This window comes from Lissotriton helveticus, chromosome 5_1, assembly GCF_964261635.1.
Source record: "Lissotriton helveticus chromosome 5_1, aLisHel1.1, whole genome shotgun sequence".
Taxonomy (NCBI): Eukaryota; Metazoa; Chordata; class Amphibia; order Caudata; family Salamandridae; genus Lissotriton; species Lissotriton helveticus.
The window spans coordinates 310944039-310971320 of NC_136065.1; the positions used below are offsets into that span (position 1 = coordinate 310944039).

The 27282-nt window shown below is 49.5% G+C and overlaps 1 protein-coding gene across 1 annotated transcript in view; it reads right to left on the reverse strand.

The window, feature by feature from the left end:
* Window positions 1-27282, reverse strand: part of NOC2L (NOC2 like nucleolar associated transcriptional repressor) — a 492322-nt gene that overhangs the window by 105003 nt on the left and 360037 nt on the right. Inside the window, exon 16 of the mRNA XM_078642345.1 lies at window positions 15483-15596. Coding sequence (XP_078498471.1) covers window positions 15483-15596 — 114 coding nt within the window. The remainder of the gene's footprint in view (window positions 1-15482; window positions 15597-27282) is intronic.

A 27282-nucleotide genomic window follows, 5' to 3' on the forward strand; every position in this document is an offset into this window, starting at 1 on the left:
CCTCCTGCTGAATCTGTGGGGTGCACACTGTGTCATCTCCATGATCTGCGAATACCATGTCTGCCTCGCCCACTGTGGTGCGACCAGTATCAGTGTCATGTTGCTCGCTCTGCACTTGCTCAGCACTCTGTGCATAAGTGGTATCGGGGGAAAGGCGTAAGCAAATGTCCTTGACCAATCTATCCATAGGGCATTCCCCCGTGACCCCTCCTCGGGCTGCCTGGATGCGAAGTTTTGGCATTTTGCATTCTGGCGTGTGGCAAACAGGTCCACCGATGGTGTCCCCCACCTGTCGAACAGGTACCTTGTCTCCTGAGCATTGAGCTCCCACTCGTGGGATGCCGATGTCTGCCTGCTGAGCCAATCGGCTTGTATGTTGTCCTTCCCTGGTAGGTGTATGGCTAGTAGGTCTATCTTGAGAGGGATGGCCCATCTCCATATCTCCTGCGCCAGCGTTAAAAGCGGTGCTGACTGTGTGCCCCCCTGCTTGTTGATGTAGAACATCGCAGTGGTGTTGTCTGTTTGTATCAATACCTTGTGTTTGTACAGTCTTGTTTGAAAGGCTTTCAGTGCAAGGAAGATTGTCTTCAGTTCTAGGTAATTGATGTGCTTTGCCGCATCTGTTGTCGTCCACAGTCCCCTCACCTTGAGCTCCTCCATGTGAGCGCCCCATCCCTTCAGGGATGCGTCTGTGGTGATGGTCACTGTTGGCGTTGGGGGCGTTAGAGGCTTTCCCTTTGTTATGTTCTCCATGGTTTACCATGCCATCTCCTTCTGCACTGCGTGCGTTACAACCACTAGATCCTCCCAACCGCCTGTAGCTTGTGACCATTGCTCCTGTAGCCATTCTTGAATGGGTCTCATGTGGAGTCGTACATTTGGTACCAGGTGGATGCATGATGCCATCATGCCCATGATCTTGCTCGCAGTCCTCACTGTCCGAGCTTGTCCCTTCCGGTAGAGGCGAGTTTCCTTCACCAGCGCCCTCGCCCTCTTCTCGCTGGGGAACGCCTTGCCCTGTAAGGTGTTGATCTGTGCTCCCAGGAAGATCTTGACCTGTTCCGGCTCCATTGATGATTTCTTCCAATGGATGGAGAACCCCAGGCTTATGAGCGTGCTCGTCACTGTATGTGCGTGCTGCTTGCATTTCTGGTATGAGTTTGCTTTCACCAGCCAGTCGTCCAGGTAAGGGTATACGTGTATTCCTTGCCTTCGTAGGTGCGCTGCGACTGCTGCGAGGCACTTTGTGAAAACTCTTAATGCTGATTTTAGTCCGAAGGCCAGTGTCGTGAACTGGTAGTGGCTTTCTCCAATGGTGAACCTGAGCATGTGTTTGTGCTTTTTGTTCATTGGGATGTGCAGGTAGGCGTCTTTGAGGTCTATTGTGACCATGAAGTCCCCGGTCTGCAATTGTGGGAGCACCTCTTGCAGGGAGGTCATTTTGAATTTTTGCGTTCTTATGAATTTGTTCAGGAACCGTAAGTCCAGAATGGGTCTCATTGTCTCGTCTACCTTTGGTACCAGGAAGTACGTTGAGTATATTCCTGTGTTTCTTTCCTTGAAGGGTACCCGTTCTATGGCCTGCTTCCGCAGGAGTTCCTTTGCCTCCTCCTGAAGACACTGCAGCTGCTTGCTTGCTAGTGTTTTTCTTTTTGGTTTTCTGCTTGTTGGCCTCCCCTCCAACTCTATGCAGTATCCGAATTGGATAATGTTGAGGATCCATTTGTCTGATGTGATTTCTCTCCACTCTCGGAGGTAAAATCTTAATCTTCCTCCCACTGGTGTCATGTGGTCGTAGGTGTCTAGTTTGTCTTGACCCATCTGTATGTGCTGCCCCCTGGGATCTGTTTTGTGGGCGGGCACACGGAGTTTTTTGAAGTCACTTAGAGGTGGGCTGCTGCCCCCCTCTTCTATTTTGTCCCCGTCCATTTCTCCCTCGAAAGGACTGGCCTCTTTGTTGATACTGCCAGGACTGCTTCTGCTGACCATGCTGAGCCTGCGAGTCTGCCTGGTGCGTTTGCTGGAAAGCCTGGTGTGATGTACCTGGCTGGTTTCCGCCTCTCCCGCCGGGCCTCCGTGACGGGGTGCCCCTCTTGTTCCCTCTGAACTGCAATGCTCCCATGGATCTTGCTGTTTCGTTATCTTTTTTCAGTTGACTGAGCGTTCCATCAACTGTTGTTCCGAAAAGCGTGTTGCCGTTGAATGGTGTGTTCAGGATGCTGTGTTGCACCTCCGGTTTGAAACCTGAGATCCTGAGCCAGGCGTGCCTCCTTTCCGTGACACCCATCATCATGAGCCTGCTGGCTGTGTCTGCCCCATCCAGGGCCGTCTTAAGGCAAGAATTTGCCGCGTTTTTTCCCTCTTCAACCAGCTTTTCGGCCTTCTGCCTGGCATCCTGGGGCAGATCCTTCACCAACTGCCCCAGCCCCTCCATGATCTGGTACATGTGCTTGTTTATCAGGGCGTTGGAATTAGCCATGCGCCAGTGGGTCGCGGCATTCCGTCCGATCCTTCTGCCCACCAGATCCATCCTTTTGCTCTCCTTATCCGGTGGCGGGCCCGAGGTAGTGGGTACGTTAGCCCTCCTCCTTGCTGTGGCCGTGATAATGGAGTCTGCGGAGACCGTGCCCTGAATGTAGGCCGGGTCCTTTGTGGCATGTTTGTACTTCTTCTCAGTTCTGGGAGTTACTGCCTTGCATGTTGCGGGCTCCCTGAATGCTTCCTTCCCCTGAGCCAAGACGCTTTCGAGCATTGGAAGGAATTGGCTCCTCGTTTGTGTTGGGAGCAATGTTTCTAGAAGGAAGTCTGCTTTCTGCTTCTCTTCGTCGAGCTTGAGCTTGAAAGCTGCTGCGGCAGATTGTATCACCGAGTTGTAGGCCCCGATGTCGTCCGGCAGTGAGGGCCTCGAGGGGTAAGTGTCGACCACCTCCTCCGGGCTGTCGGTGTCGACATCTATGTAATCTACCTCCTGTAGGTCAGAGGGTGCCGACTCTGTGTCCGTCCTGCTTTCCTCTTCCTCCCCATAGTTGTAACTATCGTAGGGATTCTCGTACTCCTCCTGGTCGTCGATCACCTCGACGTCCTGGTCTTGTTCCTCGGCGACTTCGGCGATCTCATCTTCCTCCTCGACCGCCTCCACCACCGGTGGCTTGGTCTTGTGAGGGATCGTGAAGGCTTTCATCTTTGCGTCGAAATCCTTTTTCCGCTGCATGATGTTCTCCATTTCTGCCTCGAGGCGCCTTCTCTTCTTCTCCATCTCGGCCGCGTGTTCCGCGTCGGATGGGTCGGCCGTTCTTTTCGGCGGATGGCTCGTCGCCGTGCCTTTCGGTGTCGAAGTTTTCGACGTCGAACCGGATTTTGGGTCTCTGGTCGTCGTCGTCAGTTTTGGGTCTTTCTCCCTCGGCGTCGATCGATCCTTTTCGGGGACGATTTTCGACGTTTTCTGCTGATCAGCAGCTCTCGGCGCCGGGGACTCCTTCTCGGAGGATCCGCTGGGCCTGGGAGTAGTCGCGGACGCCGCCTTTTTAGGCGTCGGCGCTTTCGGGGTCTTGCCCTCGATTTTTCTAGACTCAGAGTCTCTCGGGTTCTTGGGGGCCGAAGAGTCTCCTACCTTGTCAGAAGTCTTCGTGTAATCGGTCTCTACGACCGTGTAGCTGTCGTCTTCGGCGGCAGCGTTTTCTTCCTCGGAGGACATCCCCAGCTCGTAGAGTGACGGAGTCGGGGCCTTCCCCTGCAGGGTGGCGTGTGCTACCCTCTGCCTCCCTCTCACACGAAGGGTCTTCGGGGCGAAGGCGGAACAGGCGTTGCAGTCTCCGCTTTCGTGGTTCACCGGTAGGCAAAGGTTGCATACCGGGTGCTGGTCCTTCTGCGCGTACTTGTGGTGGCAGTTACGGCAGAACTTGAACGGCGTGTTGTCCATCATCGAGCGTCCAGGGCCTCTCTGGTCGCGTGTTCGTCGAGGATCTCGATGAAAAACGCCTTCTCCTAGCTGACTTTTCGTCGATGAAGTCCCCTGGAGTCTTCAGATGACTTCTCCTCGTCTTTTCTGTATTTTCTATCTTCTTTCTCCAAAAATGTCTGGAGCCCAAACGGGAACGATCCAGACCCGACCGCGGAAAAAAAGAATCTGAAGATGGCGCCCAAGAGTGGGAGCTTCCGCAGGAAGCATGCCGACGTCACCGGAAATACACCCAAGGGGGTGTGACGCCGACGCCCACCTGGGCTAAGAAAAAAAAACAAAAAAACAAAGTAAAGACTACGAATCCGGACCCAACCACAAGACCGCGGAATAATGCACAGCATAGTGAATCCAGAAAGATTCACGCTGCAAAACAAGGACTTACTTACTCCCTCGCACAGTGACGCCCCTACAAGTGAGTGTGTAAATATATTTTAAATTCCAGGGGTGCGTGTTAGAAAAAATAGAGGCTGGTTGCACACAATAAAAGGGTTTGTATATTTCACATTTAAATCTGAAACCACTGTCGGTAGCTAATGAATATGCTACTTACCAGTATGCATCTGTTCTTGGCATGTAGGGCTGCTAACATTCATATCTTAGCATTAGATCGCCGCCTAGTGTTGGGCTCGGATGATTGCACATTGTTGTCCTGGAAGAGTCTTCGAAGTATCCTGAGATAGGTGGCTCCTCCCCTGGACTACAGTGCGCATGGGCATCGGCTCCATCCCCAGATTGTTTTTCGCCATTGTGGCAGAAGATGGAGTGAAAAGTGTAAAGGATGTCCATGCTAATGAATAAATACAATAGTATATCTGCAGCTGCGACAGGCACCGGGGAGGAGGGCGGGCGATATGAATGTTAGCAGCCCTACATGCCAAGAACAGATGCATACTGGTAAGTAGCATATTCAGTTCGAGGCATGTGGGCTGCTAAATTCATATCTTAGCATAGAATACATAGCAGTCCCTCCATCAGCGGCGGTTGCCCGTGCCAGCTGCAGAAACCTGAAAAAGTGTCTTCAGAACAGCCTGTCCTACAGCAGCTTGCTGCTTGGAATGCACATCAACACAGTAGTGTTTAGTAAAGGTGTGTGGTGTAACCCACGTGGCTGCTCTGCAAATATCCTCTAAAGGAATGTTCCCTAGGAAAGCCATGGATGCCCCCAGTTTGCGTGTGGAGTGCGCTCTGGGGGGTATTGTTAAAGTGCGCTTGGCTTTTTGATAACATATCTGGATGCATTTAACAATCCATCTGGCTATCCCTGCTTTGGAAATCGGGTTGCCTTTGTGTTGTGGTGCGAAGGCAACAAAGAGTTGTTTTGTTTTTCTAAAGGGTTGTGTTCTGTCTATGTAGTACATCAACGCCCTCCGTACATCTAAGGTATGGAGCATTCTTTCCGCCACCGTTTGCGGGTTTTGAAAGAATGCTGGTAAGTCAATAGTTTGGTTTAGATGAAACTGTGACACCACCTTCGGAAGGAATTTGGGGTTAGTGCGTAGCACTACCCTATTTGGATGGATTTGAATGAATGGCTCTTGGATTGTGAGCGCCTGCAGCTCACTGACACGCCTCAGAGACGTAATAGCTACAAGGAAAGCTACTTTCCACGTAAGGAACTGGAGTTCACACGAGTGCAGTGGCTCAAATGGCGGTCCCATCAGTCTGGTGAGAACGACATTGAGGTTCCACACCGGAGCTGGCGGTGTTCTTGGGGGAATGACTCGTTTCAGACCTTCAAGGAAGGCTTTAATGGCAGGCACCCTGAAGACAGAGAGGTGCTGCCTGTTCTGGAGATAAGCCGCTATGGCGGATAGATGTATCCGAATGGAAGTGTACGCTAGATTGCACTTGTAAAGATGCAACAGATAGCAGATGATGTTGGGGATAGATGCATCTAGCGGGTTGATGTCATTGGCTGTACAGTAAATGACAAAACGCTTCCACTTTGCAGCATAGCATGCTCTAGTAGTTGGTTTCCTCGCCTCCTTGATGATGTGCATGCACTCCGGAGGTAGGTTAAGGTATCCAAACTCTAGGACTTCAGGAGCCAGATCGCCAGGTTGAGCTGTTGTGGATCTGGATGCTGAATGTCTCCATGGTTCTGCGTCAAAAGACTGGGCGTGAGGCGCAGTCTTTGATGCGGCACCACTGAGAGTTCGAGGAACGTGGTGTACCAAGCCTGGCGCGCCCACGTTGGAGCAACCAGGATGAGAGTCATCTCGTGCTGCCTTAGCTTTCTTGCGACCAGCGGTATTAGAGGGGCTGGCGGAAAAGCGTACGCAAATTTGCCTGACCAGTTCATCCATATCGCATTCCCCTGCGACTGTGGGTGAGGGAACCTGGCGGCAAAGAGTTGGCATTTTGCGTTCTCTTTTGTGGCAAACAGGTCTATCTCCGGATGACCCCACTGCTGGAAGTACGGGTGGAGAACAGATGGGTGTATCTCCCACTCGTGCATTTGATGGCTGTATCTGCTGAGCAGATCCGCCATCTGATTGTCCTTTCCTGGGAGGTGTTCTGCCATGAGGAAAATGTTCCTCTGAATGGCCCACTTCCACATGCTCTGAGCCAGATGAGACAGCTGTGGCGAGTGGGTGCCTCCCTGCTTTTGAATGTAGTACATCGCGGTCATGTTGTCCGTCCGGACTAGCACGACTTTGTTGCACAGATGTACAATGAAGGACTTGAGCGCCATGAAGATTGCCATCAGTTCCAGATAGTTGATGTGCATCTTTTGTTGCTGCGTCGTCCATAGTCCCTGCACTGTGTAAGTGAGCACATGAGCTCCCCATCCCTGGAGAGATGCGTCCGTTGTCAGGACAATCTGCGGCACGGGCTCTTGGAACAGTCGGCCCTTGCAAAGGTTGTGTGGAGTCCACCAATGCAGAGAGTCGTATGCCCGACTGGTAACCAACACTAGGTCTGTCAATTGCCCACGAGCCTGTGTCCACTGATTCGCTAAGCACTCCTGGAGCGGGCGCATATGTAGCCGTGCGTGAGGGACTATGAAGATGCAGGAGGCCATCATGCCTATCAACTGCATGAACACTCTCGCTGGAAGCGAGTGTTGTGGCCTGAACTTTTGGATCAGAGCCTGCATGCTGTCTATCCTGACTTGGTTTGGCTGAGCCATGGCCGTCAGGGTGTTGATCGTTGCACCTAGGAACTGCCGGACATGCGCCGGCTGAAGATGCGATTTTGGGTAGTTCAGGGAGAAACCCAGATCGTGAAGAAGGTGAATTGTAGTCGACATGTCTGCGGCGCACTGTTGCTCTGACTTGGCTTGCACGAGCCAGTCGTCTAGGTAGGGGTAGACATGGATGTTCTGCCTCCTGAGGTGCGCCGCTACTGTCGCCAGACACTTGGTGAACACCCTCGGGGCTGTTGTGACTCCGAAGGGTAGGACTTTGAACTGGTAGTGCCTGCCTTGAATAGTGAACCTGAGGTATTTCCTGTGTGACGGGTGTAGTGGAATGTGGAAATAAGCATCCTTGAGATCTAAGGTTGCTAAGAAGTCTCCCTGGTTTAGCAAGGGAAGAATCTGTTGCAGTGTAAGCATGTGGAAATGTTCTGATAGTATGTACAGGTTGAGGGGACGTAGATCTAGAATGGGCCTGAGAGATCCGTCCTTCTTTGGAATAAGGAAGTACAGGGAATATACCCCCGTGCCTTCCTCCCCCACCGGCACGAGCTCGATTGCTCCCTTTTGCAGCATCACCACTACTTCCTGCTGCAATAAGAGCAAGTGCTCTGCGGACATAGGCCGTTGCCTTGGCGGGATGTTGGGTGGAGTGGACTTCAACTCTAGGCAATAACCATACTGGACTAGTTGTCGCACCCACCTGTCTGTGGTGATGTTTCTCCAGACGGGCAGGAACTGCTGCAGTCTCCCCCCGACAGGTGTTAGGTGGTCGGGGGGCAGTGACAGAGAGTCACTGTTTGCTTGGAGTAGAGGTGCGGGAGCTGTTGTTTCCTCTGCCGCGACCTCTGTTGCTGTTATTCCTGTAACCTCCCTTGTTCTGTTTAGTGAACGAGGATTGTGCCCCACCTTTTGCGAACTGGGATTGTTGACCCATTTGTCCTCTGGTGACTCCACGCGCACCTGAGCGACGAAAATTGCTGCCACGAAACTGTTGTGACTGTAGGGCCCCCATAGACTTAGCAGTTTCTGTGTCTTTCTTTATTTTCTCTAGGGTGGTGTCAACATCCGGACCAAACAGACTATTAGGATTGACTGGCTGATTAAGAATTGTTGTCTGAATATCCGGTTTAAACCCTGAGATGCGGAGCCACGCTTGTCGTCTCAGCATAACGCTAGTGTTGATAGCTCTAGCAGCTGTGTCCGCAGCGTCAAGTGCACACTTGATGGCTGCGTTTGAGATTAGCTTTCCTTCCTCAATAAGCAGTTTGGTGCCCTCTTGGAACTGTGGAGGCAGGTGTTGTACAATCTGTTCTAGGGTGTCGTAGTGCGCCCTATCATAACGCGCCAAGAGCGCCTGTGTATTGGCGATGCGCCAAAAGTTTGATGCCTGTGCAGCTACTCTTTTGCCCCCTGCCTCTAGCACTTTGGATTCCTTATCCGGGGGAGGAGCTTCACCCGTAGTCTGGGAGTTGGCACGTTTCCTGGCATTGGCGACCACAAGAGAGTCCAGTGGCAATTGTCCCCGAATGTATGCGGGGTCTGCAGGTGCAGGTCTGTACTTTTTTTCAATGCGAGGGTTGACCACTCTCGCTCTCGTAGGCTCCTTAAATATGTCCCCAGCATGCTTGAGGACTCCTTTAAGCATAGGCAGTGTCTTTACTGTCCTTTCAGAGACTGAAAAAGTGTCGAAAAGGAAGTCTTCCTCAACAGGGTCGGCATGCATGTCCACATCGTGATTGGCTGCCGCCCTTTCGAGTAGTGCATGAAAACCTGCTGAATCCTCAGTCGGGGATGCCCGTGCATTAAAAGGCTGCGGGTCCTGCCCCGCACCTTGGGTGTTCTGGTCACCAGTGTCATCATATGAATCCGGTTGCACATCAGGTTCATTGATTGGGAAATTGTACTGCTCGTCCTCATCATACCCCTCACCCGCAGAGTGTTCTGGGGAGGGAGTAGGGCTCCGTCTCGGAGGAGGCTGGATTGGTTCCGTGAGGCCTGAGGCGTCAAGGGGCACCCTCTTCTTCTTTAGTGGGATGACATAGGGGTCCACTGGCTCCGAAGTGATTTTCCTCTTATAGAGGGTCAGTTTGCCTGTGTCAGCGTCGATGAAATGCTCCGAATCGTCCTCGGATTCGAGTACCTGACGTGGAAGTGGGCCAGTCGGTGAAGAAATCACCTGTTTCGGTGCCGATTTGGTTGAAAATGCTTTTGGCGCCTCCTTCGGCGGCAAAATAAAGAGAAGTTTCCCAGACGGCTTCTCTGGAGTGTCTTTTCGCGGCTGCGTTGATGGTATCGGAGCCGACGGGGCAAAGGCCTTCTCCCTGATTCTTTTCAGTGATTCGGCTATGGGGGACGGCACACTCACAGTTTGTGTCGGCGCTGACGAGGATGGTCTGATTTTCCCCTCGGATCCGACGTCCTTGTGGGCCTTGTGCGTTTTGGGCGTGGATCCTGTCTTTACTGCCTCCGATTCCTGCGTTCGGGGCACAGACTTCTGTCCGTGTGCCTGCGTAGCCTCCTTGGAGCCGACTTTGGCGGGTTTTGACGGCGTCGTAGCCGCTGTCCCGTGCCGACCATCTTTCTTGGAGGACCCCTCCTCTGGCGTCGGTTTCGATTTCGCAGCATCGGAATCGACGGACTTCTTCGACTTCTGCGGACCGGAGGTCGACGGAGTCGATGGGGTAGCGGGCACCGTCGTTTTCACCGGCACGGTAGCCATCTTAGGGACACTCGAGTCCTTAACTTTCGGTTTCGTTTTCGGGTCGGCCATTTTAGGTGTCGTCGATCCCGATGGTTTCGGTTTCGGTTTCGAAACAGTCTGCCCAGCAAGTAAGTCCGTGGCCGGGCCCGAAGGCGGGGCCGTGGCTTGCGGCAACGGGTCTTGGGTAAGGCCGACAGGCGATCCCGTGTCCCGGTCGGTATCCTCGTAACCTTCGGGGCAGAGCTCGTCCCCTGAGCTATCCGCCGCGGCCCCATAAATCTCATCGTCGTCTCCTACCTCGTCGACGTATTCAAGGCCTTGACCCGCGACTCCGTCGTCGTCTCCCGGATCCGCCTCGACCTCCGTCTCGGGTGGGGAGATTTGGAGATGATGACCCTGGTCCTCTTCGTCTTGGTCGCCGAAGATGTTCTCCGGATCCGGGGCCGCTTGTTTAGCTTCCATGCGCATCGCGCGCCGAAGCTTGAGAGTCTTCTTTGAGCGGAACTGTGCACACAACTTGCACTTGCCGTCGTCGTGGTCAGGCGAAAGGCATTTGTTACACACGGGGTGTAGATCGATGTGTGGGTACTTGGACCCACAGAGCGGGCAGTACTTAAACGGGCTCCGCTCCATGTCCGAAAAGGCTTGCAGTCGTGTCGCGATGAGAAGGCCTCAAAGTTCCGAGAGCGAAGAAAACTCCGCTTATTCCGGCTCCAAGAGACGGAAGACTCGAGACCGTGCGCAGACAATACCGACGCAAGAAAAGCGAGGCCTTTTGGCCGCTAAAAGTTAGTTTTTCTTGGTTCCGACAGTAAGACGTCGAGACCACATCCGAACCCAATGGCGGAAAAAAACAATCTGGGGATGGAGCCGATGCCCATGCGCACTGTAGTCCAGGGGAGGAGCCACCTATCTCAGGATACTTCGAAGACTCTTCCAGGACAACAATGTGCAATCATCCGAGCCCAACACTAGGCGGCGATCTAATGCTAAGATATGAATTTAGCAGCCCACATGCCTCGAACTTGACGGTTTCACTGATGAAAACTAAAACAGCAGCACTTACTAATAGCAGCCCCCAGGCATACAGGGAGCAAACCAAATATGGTCTGAAAGCAACAAGGAACCCTCTGCCGTGGCCCCATAATCCACTTCTACATCTCCAAGGAGAGGAAACGTCCTCAAATATGCCCTCAACGAGTGTTGTTGCTGCTCTAAACATTGAATAGTGCATCAAACGTTACTGGCAACGTGCAAGAGGCCCAGATGCCACATACAGAGAACACATGTTTTCCCTTCACACCAGCAAGTTGTTGACTCGTAGTGACCAGAATTATGCAAACTTGCCAGGTGTTTCCTGGGTTTATGGAGCTGCGTGCTGCCCATTTTCACTAAGGCTGGGCCAAAGGCATTTAAGTGCTCCATGTTAGATGTATATAACTTGAGGTTGCACCCCCTATGTTATTGCATTGGAGAAACCTTTGTGTATTCGGCAGTTTTACATAGTCAACATATAGGACAGAGGTACAAGACAGAATGCCAAAGACACAATGCATCAGTGTATCAAGATTGCAATTATACACCTGCCTCATCAGCTCTACTGTTTTAGATGCCCTGGGTTCAAGACTTGCGATCACAGTGGGTTTAAGCCCAGAAGAAGGCGATGCCAGCAAAGAGCCGAATAAACAGTAAACGCCAAACCCACAGCACAAAATACACCAAGGGCCAACCTCCAGTCCAAAAACTTAGCTCGGGGTGGTAAAATGTGCTTTTCCAAAGATGTGCTTCTTTTTAACAGGATAACCTGGGATCTGGTAGCTGAGGCCCTGCACACTGGGCCTAAGTTGCAAGAAGAAGCAAGGTCCTGTTAGATTGTCAAATGATAATGGCACTGGCTACTAGATAATGAGGGCGCACACAGCAATGTACCCTGTAAGTACTAAACTCCAGGGGCCTACGTTTGGAAATTGGCCAATCACAGTCAAGGTTTTCAGCTGGCAGGGGAAATCAATGGTCCAATAGACAAAATATAAAACTAGGACTTAAGGGTGGATGACAGCCACAATTTTAACTGTATAGAGCTCATGAATGGTGGTGATAGAAGGGTCGTTCAAACTGTTTGGACCTAACCCAAGACCTAGGGTCAAATGCAAAACCGCCTGCATTCCTCTAGTGCTGGATCTGGGAGGAGGATGCTTGTTTGCCCTGGTTCAGGAATGGTACCATACATGATGGGTCAGTGTAGGCATGCCAAAGTCGCAGTTCAAAATGCATTGCCGCAAGACATCAACCTCTGGTACAGAGGTTCCTTCTTGTGCTATTTCCGGCCAGCTGGGATGCAAAGTCCTACTAGAAGGTTCACTCTGTCAAGAGGACTTCCATACAGGCTTTATTCTGCCAGGCTTTGTTCCTTGTCATTTTAGTCATGGCGCCATTTTCAATATCCATGTTCCTGGCTTGAGAGGGTGAATATTTATCCAACTTTGGGAAGTGGTTGGGTCTCAGTGCCAATGAAAGTATAAACTTTCATTGATAAGTCCAACACATCTACTTAGGATAGAGAACATCAACCATGCATTTCCACCTTCTTACTGGAGAATAGAGGAGTGGTTGGAGAAAGTCCATGGCAAGTGTTGAATTGCATCTACACGTTCTCGGCCAAAGTCCTACAGTTGCTAGGCAACTTCCAGCATAGCACAAGTAGGCATTGGGGCTGTTCATGTACAGTGCGGGGTAAACTGCTTTTACAAACAAGCTAATTATTGTTTTCTATTTGGATTAACTCATGAAGGTAGCCAATGCCGGAGAAGAAATTACTTACCTTATTTAGCAGTTTATTTTTAAGACAACGGCATTTCACACACTGTCTACAATGTAATAATAGCCTAATGGAAGTGCTGTGAGACTGGTACTGGACCATTGCCCACTGCTTGTTCAGGCACAACACTTCACAACCAGACAAAGGTGCTTTTTATGTAAGGGTGAAGTGCCCAGAAAACCCCAAAACAAACACAAAAGACGAGGAAGTTAAACAACATGCCAAATAGAAGGCTGTTAAGATGACAAAGAAAAAGTCTGTTGGACTTGGCCTTCTCTGCAGGGTCATTCCCAAACTTTGTAGCTTTACACTCCCGTTTTCTAAACCGTTTTTTCTTGGCTCTTAGGACTCTGAGCACTTTACCAACGCTAACCAGTGCTAAAATGCTTGTGCTTTCTCCTTTAAACATGGTGAAATTGGCTTACAAGTAAATTAAATGTTCCAATTAGGTGTAAGTCCCTAGTAAATTAGCACTACAAGTACCCAGGGCCTGTAAATGAAATGCTACAAATGGGCCTGCAGTACTTGTGCCACCCACTTAGGCTGCCTTTTAAACATGTCTCAGGCTTGCCTATGCAACCTCAGTGTGCATTTTTAAACCGCCATTTCAACATGGAATAGTAAACTTTTTGCCAGCTCTAAACCTTCCTTTTTAATACATATAGGTCACCCCTATGGTACGCACTAAACAGCCCATAGGGCAGGGTGCAGTGCATTAAAGAAGTTGGTCATGTACTTTTAACTTTTACATGCCCTGGTAGTGAAAACTCAAATTTGTTTTTAACTATGGCAAGTCCTAACTCTTAATAGGATAACTTAATACATTTAATAAGTGCTAACTTCAATTGGGAGCAGGTTGGAAGATCGAGTTTGTTGTCTAAAGAATTGTAATTTAAACCCCCTTTAATGGTAAGGTTGAATTCTAAGTCACAATTCTGAAAATATCCTTTTTAGAAAGTTGGCATTTTGTTTGTCCTAACCATTTGGTGTGGGCAGCCTGTATCCTGGGTCACATGACTGGGTGTAGCTGGCAGATTGGTCTTTCTGTCCTGCTCCCAGACAGTGAGACAAAGGAAAATAGGTGTTGGCAGGATGGGTCATCTCGGACTTCATGAGGGGGAGGAGCTATCACCTACCAAACTGACACATCACACAAAGACTTTGGCCAGCATACTTGCAAAGGGTTCTGACACTAGTGTTTTGTGACCCCCAGACAAGCTGGGGGCAGGACAGTCCAAACTCCTCTGGGTGTGGAAACTTCAAGAACCTTCTTCTACTTTGAAGTGGGCACCATGTATAAATAATGGACGCTCAGAGCCAACTCTTTGGGACACCTCTGAATCTGTGGACACTACATGAGAAGGACTACTGTGTTTCCCTGCTTCCAGAAGGGCTGCTACTTTGCTACCCTGCTACTCTGCTGCCCTGCATGCTGAGAAGAAAGACTGGACCTGCACCCTTTATACCAGGCTGAAGCGACTCCAAGGGTCAGCTGACAGACTTACTGTTCTGAGCTACTGGGACATAACAAGCTCCAGAAGCTCCCTGCATCTGCCCGGCTGACCTGCTGACCTGCTGACCGGACCGGTCTACGACCTGCTGGCCTCAGCTGGAGTGATTTCCTGATCTTGAAGAGGTGCCCCCAAGGTCTTGGATCCTTGGTGTGGCATCAGTGAGCTCCCAGTCAAAGAAACAGAGAAATCCTGAAGTTGGGCCTCTTTGCAACTGTGAACATGTCTGTTTGCTTCAAGATCTTGCTTCCTGCGCCGCCCACCAATGCGCAGTTACGGTGAGCCAGACTGTTTGCACCACAGCGACCGCCAGTGACAGGAGATCTGCACTTCATGCTACAGCATCAGCAGCCCGCGGGGACCGCCAACGTGAAGCTCCAGCAAATGACCATCCGCGATGACCAACAGGATCATCGCAATACAGTGACAACCCTCCCGGTGCCCGGCCTGCTCTTCGCACTACCCCCAAACGACCATCCGGGACGTGCTCCCTGCTCCTTGTGGCCCTCTCCACCGCTAACAGAACCCTTCGCGCTGGTCTTCTGACGGTAACGAAGTGGAACTAAGCTAGTCCCTGTACCCGACCCATGCTCTACTGGGGTCAGTCTGAACTTGTGACTTTCTCCCAGTCACGCATGACCATATAACTACGAGTGGCGCTTTATGCGTTTAGGCACTTTACTGACCTGAATTTTTTTTCATTGAAAATCTCAGTTTTTACCGATAGGATTTCTGTTGTTTTGATCCAAATAATTGATTACATTTTACTCTATTTTTCTAAATTGGTGTGGGATAATTCTTGGGTTGTGTTTTCACCTTAATACTATTTTAAGTGCTGCATACATTCGTTACACACTGCCTCCAAGTTAAGCTGGACCGCTTTTGTGCCAAGCTACCAGAGGGCTAAAAACAGGTTAATATAGGGCATCTGATGACTTAACCCTAACAGACATTGTGGCTGCATGAGTAGGGTTTCACCCCCCTCAATAGTAACCCATTTTCCAACAATGTCCCTCTGATCTTTCTCGAAGAGATTCTCTAAATGCTTACACAGAACATTCTATGTTTCCACTTAACCAGATGCATTAGTCTACATAGAAATCTATTTTCAAACTGGTGTGGAGCACAGGTGAGGGACAAGCCAGACACGTGGCAGGCTGAGACTGACATACTAATCACTGACTGCCCCCTAATATGCCAGAACCTCAGACCACCTCCTCACCCTCAACCGTGTCTGTTGGGAAAATTAATATTTCCGTTTAGAGCTTATGTAAATAATTCTAAAGACAGCACGTGCACATTACCAGTGCAATGGACACCAACTTCTCCGCCATCGCCTTCATCCTTACCCGCTCCTTGCCACTGATTTCCAGCTGGATCTCCTTGTCCCGCAGCTTCTTCCAATGGCTGTAGTACTTGGCCAGGGGGGTTCCCTCCTCCTTCAGTTTCTTCTCCCACTGCTCCTGGGGAAGTAAATACAGGAGAGAAGCGTGGGTGTAAGGACTCAAGTGATCAACAGAACGAAACATTCACAGTCAACATTCTCACTCCCAGTGAGTGGCTGCACCATAGGGGAATGGATACACCAAGTGATTTGAGAAAACTACACCCAAGCACACACAAAAATAATTAAAACGATCTGGGAACTAAAAAAGGAAATATTTATCTCCTGGCTCTGTAAAATGTTCCCAATAATCTGCACACCAGAGCCATCTTTTTATGAACAACTATTGGATAATAAATACACAAATGACTGTACTTCCAAATCCTGTATACCTCTTTTCTAGTAAAAGATGCTTACGCCCACTCAAAGTTCTGCACAGAAGTGGCGCACTAGTAGTACCGATCCATTCCAACCACTGTTTAGGTCATTACCAAGTGTGACCCCCCAACTCTACATCCCCCCCAATCGCTCCAGCACAGAGCTCAAAAGGTAGAAAGAAGTGGGTGAATTCCTACAGACCTGGCTTCAGTCGACTAAGCACGGGTCAGAGTCAGTGGCATACCAAGGTGTCTTTCGAGAACAATAAGTCTGTGCCTGCTCAGATCACATGCCTGCATGTCTCAGTTTCCTTGAGTCTGTGTTTGTTTGCACTGACACCAGCCTGGCAGTGGGCCCATATGTTTGGCTCAGGGTGTGAACTGGTGGAAAGACGGACCCCATCTAGTCTCAGTAGCCTCTGTCCTAGTCCTTGAGACGTGGCCAGGCTGTGCAGTATTGGCACCAGTCTAGGGTCATCAGTAAGTGAAAGCTGCCAGAACCAAGAAAATGCTGTTTTTAGAGAACGCCTACAAGGGATTTACTTCAAAGAAACGAAATAAACACCAATAGAATGACTGAATCTATTGTCAAGCCCACCAATGGTGACTTACTAATGAACAATCAAAATTCAAATTGACTAATTAGTATCATGATGAATTTTTCAGCCATATCTGATTCAACAAACATATTGCTCGACTAGACATAAGGGTCAATTATTAACTTTTTATTCATCGTCTTGAAGATGGTGTAACGGACTTTTATGCCACAGAGACTGAAACGTCAACCAGTTCATCTATTTCTACAGTTATGCAGTTTTCTTGGAATTGTTTTATGTTATTTCAGATTTGTTTCCTATTAAACAAAAATACTTTGGAATAGATGTTTACATACTTGACCCTGAGGTCACAACTTTAGTACAACATTGCTTTACCTCAGTCTTTGTATGTAGTTATGTTGCTTTGTGCACTTTCTCTTTGCTTATATTAAATTATACTAAATAATCTGATTTGTTGAAATATGCACACCAGTGTTTAAATTGTTCATTGGAAGATCTATCATGATACAAATAAGTCAATTTGAATTTTGATTGTTCATTAGTCAGTCACCATTGGTGGGCATGACAATAGATGAATTCATGCTATTGGTATTTATTTAGTTTGTTTGAAGTACATCCCTATCAATTGCTATGTGTCCCAAGCCTCCAAGGGTTTATTGGGTTTCCCACGTTTCTTTTACTATTTTTAAGAAAACACTCGCTAGCAAGGAGCCTTTTACTATTGCAGGCAGAGGCAGATGATTATGCTATTCAGCCTCATACCACAAGTAGCAGGATGCTGCAGGGCTTAAAGCAAGGATTCCCCATTTTATCACATACAACCCTGGCTTTCAAGATCTCTGTACTTGGGAGTAATGAGAAGGAGTCATTCCCAGCTGTCTGGTCTCTCAGATGATCCATTAGCAATAAAATGAACAATACTTAACTTCCAGAACAAAAAGTAATTCCACAAGGGAGTGCTGGATGAGAGGAGAGCAAAGAGGACCTAATTCTTAGACCGCAATGAGTGCTGGATGAGAGGAGACCAAAAGTGAACCCTCCTCCTGTGCCTTAGGTCACATGTGCTGGAGCACTGGCAGGACTCCAGAAGGGACCCCACTGCGTAGTCCATATAGGAGTGCTGGCTGGGAAGCCACCTAACAAGACCCCCCGCATAGCCCTAAACAGAGTGCTCGCTGGGAGAAGACCAAAGGAGGATCCCTCCCTGTATTCGCCATGTTCCCCCTCCCCCCCTTTGCTTAGGCCACAAGCGAGTACTCTGTCTGTTACAAAGGTGAGAGTAATCCCTCAAGAACATACCTGGCGGTGCCAGTTTAGAATACAACTTCGGTTTAGGGCTACCGACCGTCTATGCTAAGCCTACCAAGGTCTACCTAGACCTTGGTTTCCCACCACCGTTCCTCAGAACAACCGATTGACACAGATGACCTGGTTACAATACAGGGATGAAAGCCATACTCCAAGGATGTGATTCTGATCTAGTGGGCCTCCTTCACGCCCTGCACCTCTGCCAGTAATTCTATGTCCTAAAAGTATCTATTTTCATATTTCAGGCTTTTACAAGGAATATGCATTCCTCATTGGCCAGTTTGCTCCCAACCATCAGTTGGTGAGGAAAGTTTTGTATTGTAATTACATTTGTATAGCGCTTACTACCTCTGACGAGGCATCAAAGTGCTTTTTCGGCGAGTAGCACTCTACTACGGGACCCATAGAGGATTAGTGTTGAATTAGTATAGTGAAACATGCAAGTACATTTTAAGTGGTGGATATGTTAGCCAGTTATTTGGATTCGGACGGATAGCAGAAGGATAGAAGAGGAAGAAAGGTTTTTAATTATATAGCGCTTCTTGACCCTGATGGGGTGCTGAAGCACTTCTTTTGGTGAGTAGCACGCTACTCCGGAAACCCATAAAGGATTAGTGGTGAATTAGTATGGTGAAATATGAAAGTAATTTGAGTGGTGGATAATAGTCAGTTATTTGGAGTGAGAAGGATAGCGGAGGGATAGAAGGGAAAGAAAGGTTTGCATTCATATAGCGCCTGTTACCCCTGATGGGGTGTTGAAGCACTTCTCTGGCGAGTAGCAGGCTACTCCGGAACCCATAAAGGATTAGTGGTGAAAACGAATAGTTTTCTTACCTGTCGGTGTAGTTTTGCAGCTTGAAGATCTTTCTGGATTCACTATGCTGTGCATTATTCCGCGGTCTTGTGGTTGGGTCCGGATTCGTAGTCTTTTCTTTGTTTTTTTGTTTTTTTTTGTGTAGCCCAGGTGGGCGTCGGCGTCACACCCCTTTGGGTGTATTTCCGGTGACGTCGGCATGCTTCCCGCGGAAGCTCCCACTCTTGGGCGCCATCTTCGGGTTCTTTTTTTCCGTGTTTCTTTCGTTTCCGAAGTAATGGCAATGTTCTATTCAGGTGATATTTTACCGCTTTGTACCTTCAAAGTCTTTTCCACTTTTCTATTTCCACCTCTTCTCTCTCCAGCCTCATCTTTCTGGCGGAGGTGGGTGGGTTCGCTAGTGAATCCAGAAAGATCTTCAAGCTGCAAAACTACACCGACAGGTAAGAAAACTATTCGTTTTGCAGCGTGAATCTTTCTGGATTCACTATGCTGTGCATAGATTTTGTAGCGGTTTCTCATCTCTGTGGAGGTTGGGTGGAAGATGAGCGTTGGGTATTGAATATGTGCTGTAGCACCTTCTGTCCAACTTGAGCTTCCTTGTTCATCTGTATGTCCACACAGTAGTGCTTCGTGAACGTGTGCACCGAAGCCCATGTTGCCGCCAGGCATATGTCTTGTATGGGTGTGTTAGCCAGGAAGGCTATTGTAGCCCCCTTTTTCCTAGTGGAGTGGGCACGTGTCCCCTCTGCTAGCTCTTGTCCTGCACGCTTGTGGCAGAGTTGAATTGTCTGTGCGATCCATCGTGCAATGGTCTTTTTGGTTACTGCCTTTCCCATGTAACTGTTGGCGAATGACACAAAGAACTGTTTTGTTTTCCTGTGTCCCTTCGTCCTCTCAATGTAGTGCATGACTGCCCTTCTGGCGTCCAGGGTGTGCAGAGCTCGCTCTGCAGCAGTTGTCGGTTTTTGGAAAAAACTCGGTATCTGTATAGACTGGTTCATGTGAAATTTAGATACCACCTTCGGCATGAAGTGTGGGTCAGTCCTCATCACAACTCTATCATTGTGTATTTGTATGTAGGGCTCTTGTAGCGTCAGAGCCTGAAGCTCGCTTACTCTGCGTAAGGACGTTATTGCAACCAGGAAAGCTGTTTACATAGTTAGCATCTTTAAGGACGCCTTGTGGATTGGTTCAAAGGGCTCCTTCATGAGTTCCGTTAGGACTACGTTTAAGTTCCATGCAGGTGGCGGCACCCGCTTGGGTGGTGCGATCCTTTTCGCTCCTTCTAGGAATCTCTTCACCACCTGTGATGTGAAGAAACTCCTGCAAGTTTCTCCCCTTGTGTAGGCGACTATCGCTGCCAAGTGAACTCTCAAGGAGGATGAGCTAAGGTTCTTCTCTAGCAAGTGCGTCAGGTACTTTAGCACTGTGGAGTCCTTCTTCATTTTATTGTGAAGTCTTTCTTGTCTGCACCATATTGTGAACCTTTTCCATTTCGCAACATAGCACTTCCGAGTGCTAGGTCTTCTTGCCTCCCGAAGTACCCTCAGGGTACTTTCTGGCAATCTTAAATGTGCGAACTCTATGTCCTCAGGAGCCACGCTACTAGGCTCATGTTCTCTGGCTCTGGGTGGAGCACCTCTCCGTTCTGCATGGAGAGTAAGTCTTTCCTCCTGCTGAATCTGTGGGGTGCACACTGTGTCATCTCCATGATCTGCGAATACCATGTCTGCCTCGCCCACTGTGGTGCGACCAGTATCAGTGTCATGTTGCTCGCTCTGCATTTGCTCAGTACTCTGTGCATCAGTGGTATCGGGGGAAAGGCGTAGGCAAATGTCCTTGACCAATCTATCCATAGGGCATTCCCTAGTGATCCTTCCTCGGGCTGCCTGGATGCGAAGTTTTGGCATTTTGCATTCTGGCGTGTGGCAAACAGGTCCACCGATGGAGTTCCCCACCTGTCGAATAGGCGCCTTGTCTCCTGAGCATTGAGCTCCCACTCGTGGGATGCCGATGTCTGCCTGCTGAGCCAGTCTGCTTGTATGTTGTCCTTCCCTGGCAGGTGTATGGCTAGCAGGTCTATCTTGAGAGGGATGGCCCATCTCCATATCTCCTGCGCCAGCGTTGAAAGCGGGGCTGACTGTGTGCCCCCCTGCTTGTTGATGTAGAACATCGCAGTTTTATTGTCTGTTTGTATCAACACCTTGTGTTTGTACAGTCTTGTTTGAAAGGCTTTCAGTGCAAGGAAGATTGTCTTCAATTCTAAGCAATTGATGTGCTTTGTCGCATCTGTTGGTGTCCACAGACCCCTCACCTTGAGCTCCTCCATGTGAGCGCCCCATCCCTTCAGGGATGCGTCTGTGGTGATGTCACTGTTGGCGTTGGGGGCGTTAGAGGCTTTCCCCTTGCTATGTTCTCCATGGTCCACCATGTCATCTCCTTCTGCACTGCGTGCGTTACAACCACTAGATCCTCCCAACTGCCTGTAGCTTGTGACCATTGCTCCTGTAGCCAGTCTTGAATGGGTCTCATGTGGAGTCGTACATTCGGTACCAGGTGGATGCATGATGCCATCATCCCCATGATCTTGCTCGCAGTCCTCACTGTCCGAGCTTGTCCCTTCCGGTAGAGGCGAGTTTCCTTCACCAGCGCCCTCGCCCTCTTCTCGCTGGGGAACACCTTGCCCTGTAAGGTGTTGATCTGTGCTCCCAGGAAGATCTTCACTTGTTCTGGCTCCATTGATGATTTCTTCCAATGGATGGAGAACCCCAGGCTTATGAGCGTGCTTGTCACTGTATGTGCGTGCAGCTTGCATTTCTGGTATGAGTTTGCTTTCACCAGCCAGTCGTCCAGGTAAGGGTATACGTGTATCCCCTGCCTTCTTAGGTGCGCTGCGACTGCTGCGAGGCACTTTGTGAAAACTCTTGGTGCTGATTTTAGACCGAAGGCCAGTGTCGTGAACTGGTAGTGGCTTTCTCCGACGGTGAACCTGAGCATGTGCTTGTGCTTTCTGTTCATTGGAATGTGCAGGTATGCGTCTTTGAGGTCTATTGTGACCATGAAGTCCCCGATCTGCAATTGTGGGAGCACCTCTTGCAGGGAGGTCATTTTGAATTTTTGCGTTCTTATGAATTTGTTCATGAACCGTAAATCGAGAATGGGTCTAATTGTTTCGTCTACTTTTGGTACCAGGAAGTACGTTGAGTATACTCCTGTGTTTCTTTCCTTGAAGGGTACCCGTTCTATGGCCTGCTTCTGCAGGAGTTCTTTAGCTTCTTCCTGAAGGCACTGCAGCTGCTTGCTTGCTAGTGGCTTTCTTTTTGGTTTTCTGCTTGTTGGCCTCCCCTCCAACTCTATGCAGTATCCGAATTGGATAATGTTGAGGATCCATTTGTCTGATGTGATTTCTCTCCACTCTTTGAGGTGGAATCTTAATCTTCCTCCCACTGGTGTCATGTGGTCGTAGGTGTCTAGTTTGTCTTGACCCATCTGTACGTGCTGCCCCCTGGGGTCTTTTTTGTGGGCGGGCACACGGATTTTTTTGAAGTCACTTGGAGGTGGGCTGCTGCCCCCCTCTTCTATTTTGTCCCCGTCCATTTCTCCCTCGAAAGGACTGGCCTCTTTGTTGGTACTGCCAGGACTGCTTCTGATGACCCTGCTGAGTCTGCGAGTCTGCCTGGTGCGTTTGCTGGAAAGCCTGGTGTGATGTACCTGGCTGGTTTCCGCCTCTCCCGCCGGGCCTCCGTGACGGGGTGCCCCTCTTGTTCCCTCTGAACTGCAATGCTCCCATGGATCTTGCCGTTTCGTTATCTTTCTTCAGTTGGCTGAGCTTTTCATCAACTGTTGATCCGAAAAGCGTGCTGCCGTTGAACGGTGTGTTCAGGATGCTGTGTTGCACCTCTGGTTTGAAACCGGATATCCTGAGCCAGGCGTGCCTCCTTTCCGTGACGCCCATCATCATGAGCCTGCTGGCGGTGTCTGCCCCATCCAGGGCCGTCTTAAGGCAAGAGTTTGCCGCGTTTTTTCCCTCTTCAACCAGCTTTTCGGCTTTCTGTCTGGCATCCTGGGGCAAGTCCTTCACCAAGTGCCCCAGTCCCTCCATGATTTGGTACATGTGCCTGTTTATCAGGGCGTTGGAATTAGCCATGCGCCAGTGGGTCGCGGCATTCCGTTCGATCCTTCTGCCCACCAGATCCATCCTTTTGCTCTCCTTATCCGGTGGTGGGCCCGAGGTAGTGGGTACGTTAGCCCTCCTCCTTGCTGTGGCCGTGATAATGGAGTCTGCGGAGACCGTGCCCTGAATGTAGGCCGGGTCCTTAGTGGCATGCTTGTACTTCTTCTCAGTTCTGGGAGTTACTGCCTTGCATGTTGCGGGCTCCCTGAAAGCTTCCTTCCCCTGAGCCAAGACGCTCTCGAGCATTGGAAGGAACTGGCTCCTCATTTGTGTTGGGAGCAATGTTTCTAGAAGGAAGTCTGCTTTCTGCTTCTCTTCGTCGAGCTTGAGCTTGAAAGCTGCTGCGGCAGCCTGTATCACCGAGTTGTAGGCCCCGATGTCGTCCGGCGGCGAGGGCCTCGAGGGGTAAGTGTCGACCACCTCCTCGGGGCTGTCGGTGTCGACATCTATGTAATCTACCTCCTGTAGGTCAGAGGGTGTTGAGTCTGCGTCTGTCCTGCTTTCTTCCTCCCCATAGTTGTAACTATTGTAGGGATTCTCGTACTCCTCCTGGTCGTCGATCACCTCGACGTCCTGGTCTTGTTCCTCGACGACTTCGGCGATCTCTTCCTCCTCCTCGACTGCCTCCCCCACCGGTGGCTTGGTCTTGTGAGGGATCGTGAAGGCCTTCATCTTTGCATCAAAATCTTTCTTCCGCTGCATGATGTTCTCCATTTCGGCCTCGAGGCGCCTTCTCTTCTTCTCCATCTCTGCCGCGTGTTCCGCGTCGGATGGGTCGGCCGTTCTTTTCGGCGGATGGTTCGTCGCCGTACCTTTCGGCGTCGAAGTTTTCGACGTCGACGTCGGACCAGATCTTGGGTCTCTGGTCGTCGTCGTCAGTTTCGGGTCTTTCTCCCTCGGCGTCGATCGATCCTTTTCGGGGACGATTTTCGACGTTTTCTGCTGATCAGCAGCCCTCGGCGCCGGGGACTCCTTCTCGGAGGATCCGCTGGGCCTGGGAGTAGTCGCGGACGCCACCTTTTTTGGCGTCGGCGCTTTCGGGGTCTTGCCCTCGATTTTTCTAGACTCAGAGTCTCTCGGGTTCTTGGGGGCCGAAGAGTCTCCTACCTTGTCAGAAGTCTTCGTGTAATCGGTCTCTACGACCGTGTAGCGGTCGTCTTCGGCGGCAGCGTTGTCTTCTTCCTCGGAGGACATCCCCAGCTCGTAGAGGGACGGAGTCGGGGCCTTCCCCTGCAGGGTGGCGTGTGCTACCCTCTGCCTCTCTCTCACACGAAGGGTCTTCGGGGCGAAGGCGGAACAGGCGTTGCAGTCTCCGCTTTCGTGGTCCACCGGTAGGCAAAGGTTGCATACCGGGTGCTGGTCCTTCTGCGCGTACTTGTGGTGGCAGTTACGGCAGAACTTGAACGGCGTGTTGTCCATCATCGAGCGTCCAGGGCCTCTCTGGTCGCGTGTTCGTCGACGGTCGTCGATGATCTCGATGAAAAACGCCTTCTCCTCGCCGGCTTTTCGTCGATGAAGTCCCCTGTAGTCTTCAGATGACTTCTCCTAGTCTTTTCTGTATTTTCTTTCTTCCTTCTCCAAAAATGTCTGGAGCCCAAACGGGAACGATCCAGACCCGACCGCGGAAGAAAAGAATCTGAAGATGGCGCCCAAGAGTGGGAGCTTCCGCGGGAAGCATGCCGACGTCACCGGAAATACACCCAAAGGGGTGTGACGCCGACGCCCACCTGGGCTACACAAAAAAAACAACAAAAAAAAAAACTAAGAAAAGACTACGAATCCGGACCCAACCACAAGACCGCGGAATAATGCACAGCATAGTGAATCCAGAAAGATTCACGCTGCAAAATTAGTATAGTGAAATATATAGGACCCGGATCCCCCAGCATGCTCCACGCCCGCATACCCACCAATCAATCAACTTAGAGAAAATGGTGGGTGTAAAAAGGCCATGTTTAATCACAAATTCATAAACATGACATATAGCTTATTAAAACATTATCAAATTATGAGCAACATTCATCATTTATTAGTAACTCATCTTATCAACTTGTATTATGCATTATTCAACTTGTATTTGCTCATAACTTCTTTATTCCCCCAGCACCAAGGGGCCCTCTGGTTCGCATCCCCCAGGTAGAGATGCCCACGCAAGGTGCAACCCACCTGCATCCCTGAGCGATGGGCCCCAGCCCTCGGGTCCTTGTCCGCCATTTCCAGGGCCCCACCTCTCGTCCACCAGGCTGCCTAGGAGGCTCGTACCTGTCGCCCTCGCCTCCCCAGCCGGTGGTCTCCATCCCCTTGCGGAGAGCTTACCTTCTCTCCCCTCAGTGCTGGCCTAGGGAGTGCGCAAGGCAGACTCCCATCCATTTTGTAAGTCTATCAGTGGTCAAATGTCTCTTTTCCGCAACCCACACCTCCAAATCACTGCCTTAAGGGGATGGGTGGGTGGGAGATTAAACAAAACTCCTAATGGCGAGGGGAGTGGGCGAGCAGGTCCGGTGTTGGCGAGGAAAGAGGCCGAGTTGTCCGTGATCTTGACCTAAATAGGTCATGGCCTCTGCCCCCACCGGACGTGCGTCACCCCTCCCCGACCCGGAAGTACTTCCCCGGCCGGCCAGATGCTTTGGCCAATGGCGTGGTGTGGGCCGGGCCCTAAAGGCGGGCTCGTCTAGCCTTGCCCTTTGTAAAGTAATTTGAGTGGTGGATATGCTAGTCAGTTATTTGGATTGAGAAGGGTTGGGGAGGGGTAAAAAAGGGAAAAAGGTTTGCATTTATATAGCGCTTGTAACCCTGATGAGGTGTTGAAACGCTTTGTCGGAGAGTAGCACGCTACTTTGGAACCCATAAAGGATTAGTGATGAATTAGTATAGTGGAATATGGAATTTGAGAAGCGAACATGCTCTCTTCATTGAATACAAAGTGTCATAAAATGTCAGGTACATCCTCCTAGCCGATGTACAGAACTTCAAACTGAGGCCTCTAAAAAAAAAAAAAAAAAAAAAAAAAAAACCACACACACACACACACACACACACACACACACACACACACACACACACACACACACACACACACACACACACACACACACACACACACACACACACACACACACACACACACACACACACACACACACACGTGTTACCATCCTTGTGGGGACTATGTGTGAATACCTGCCTTGTGGGGACTTACCTTTCCCAATGTTTTTAAAACACACAACTAACAGAAAAATGTTAAGAAAAAATTCATGATACAGGATCCTGCTTCAAATTTGCAAATATATTGTTATTTAATCGTGCGCACAGCACCATCCTTGTGGGGACTTGAACACGTGCTACCATCCTTGTGGGGACCTAGTCCATAACACTATTTGTGATTGAATACAGTCGAAGGCACATGGCTAAATGTTTATTTTAGCAACAATATACACAAACAACATTATAATATATTCATATATGAATTGCTGCATATATAATAGGTGTATACATTAAAGGCAGATTATCTTAATGTGCCAGAAAATACCATATCATGCTTAACGAAAGACACTTAAAGCTGCATTTAACCTATTTATTAGTGCTTAAAATAAAAATAAGGGAACTAACCATAAAGAAATTAACATATGGAACAAAGGAATATGGTCAAGTGGAATCCAGAGCTTGAGGAGCTGCTGACATTTTTAGCAAAATAGATGTTTAGGTTCCCACAGAGATACTGAAATAGTGTGTACATTCAAAGCTTGAATCCCATTATAAAGGGTGTGAATCTAATGATGTTCAAGTCCACACAGAGGTTGTCTGTAATTATAGAAATGCTCAAGTCCCCACAGAGATAGTGTGTTATCATAGAGATGTTCAAGTCCCCACAGAGATGGTATGTTATTATAGTGATTTTCAAGTCCCCACAAAGATAGTGTTGTATTACAGTGTTGTTCAAGTCCCCACAAAGATAGTGTTATTATAGCGATGTTTAAGTCCCCACAGAGATAGTGCATGAAGGTGATTGTGTTTAAGTCCTCATTAAAATAGGGCCCGATTCACAATGGTAAACTTAGACAAACATTCTAACTTTTGTACATTTCAGTTTCAACAATGTAAACTTAGACCAAAAGTCTAACTTTACTACTTTTCAGTATTCAAAAAGCCCCATACAGAGAATGCAAAGCTGGTGATGCTCAAGCCAAAACAGAGCTTGTGTGTAATTAAATGAATGTTCAAGTCCCCACAGAGATGGTGTGTGACTATAGTATTACCACGGTCACCAAATAGAATGTGTGTGATGATAGACATGCCCAGGTCCCCACAGAGATAGTGTGTGATTATAGACATGCCCAGGTCCCCACAGATATAGTGTGTGATTATAGACATGCCCAGGTCCCCACAGAGATAGTGTTTGATTATAGACATGCACAGGTCCCCAAAGAGATAGTGTGTGATTATAGACATGCCCTGGTCCCCACAGAGATAGTGTGTGATTATAGGGATGCCCAGGTCCCCACAGAGATAGTGTGTGATTATAGACATTCCCA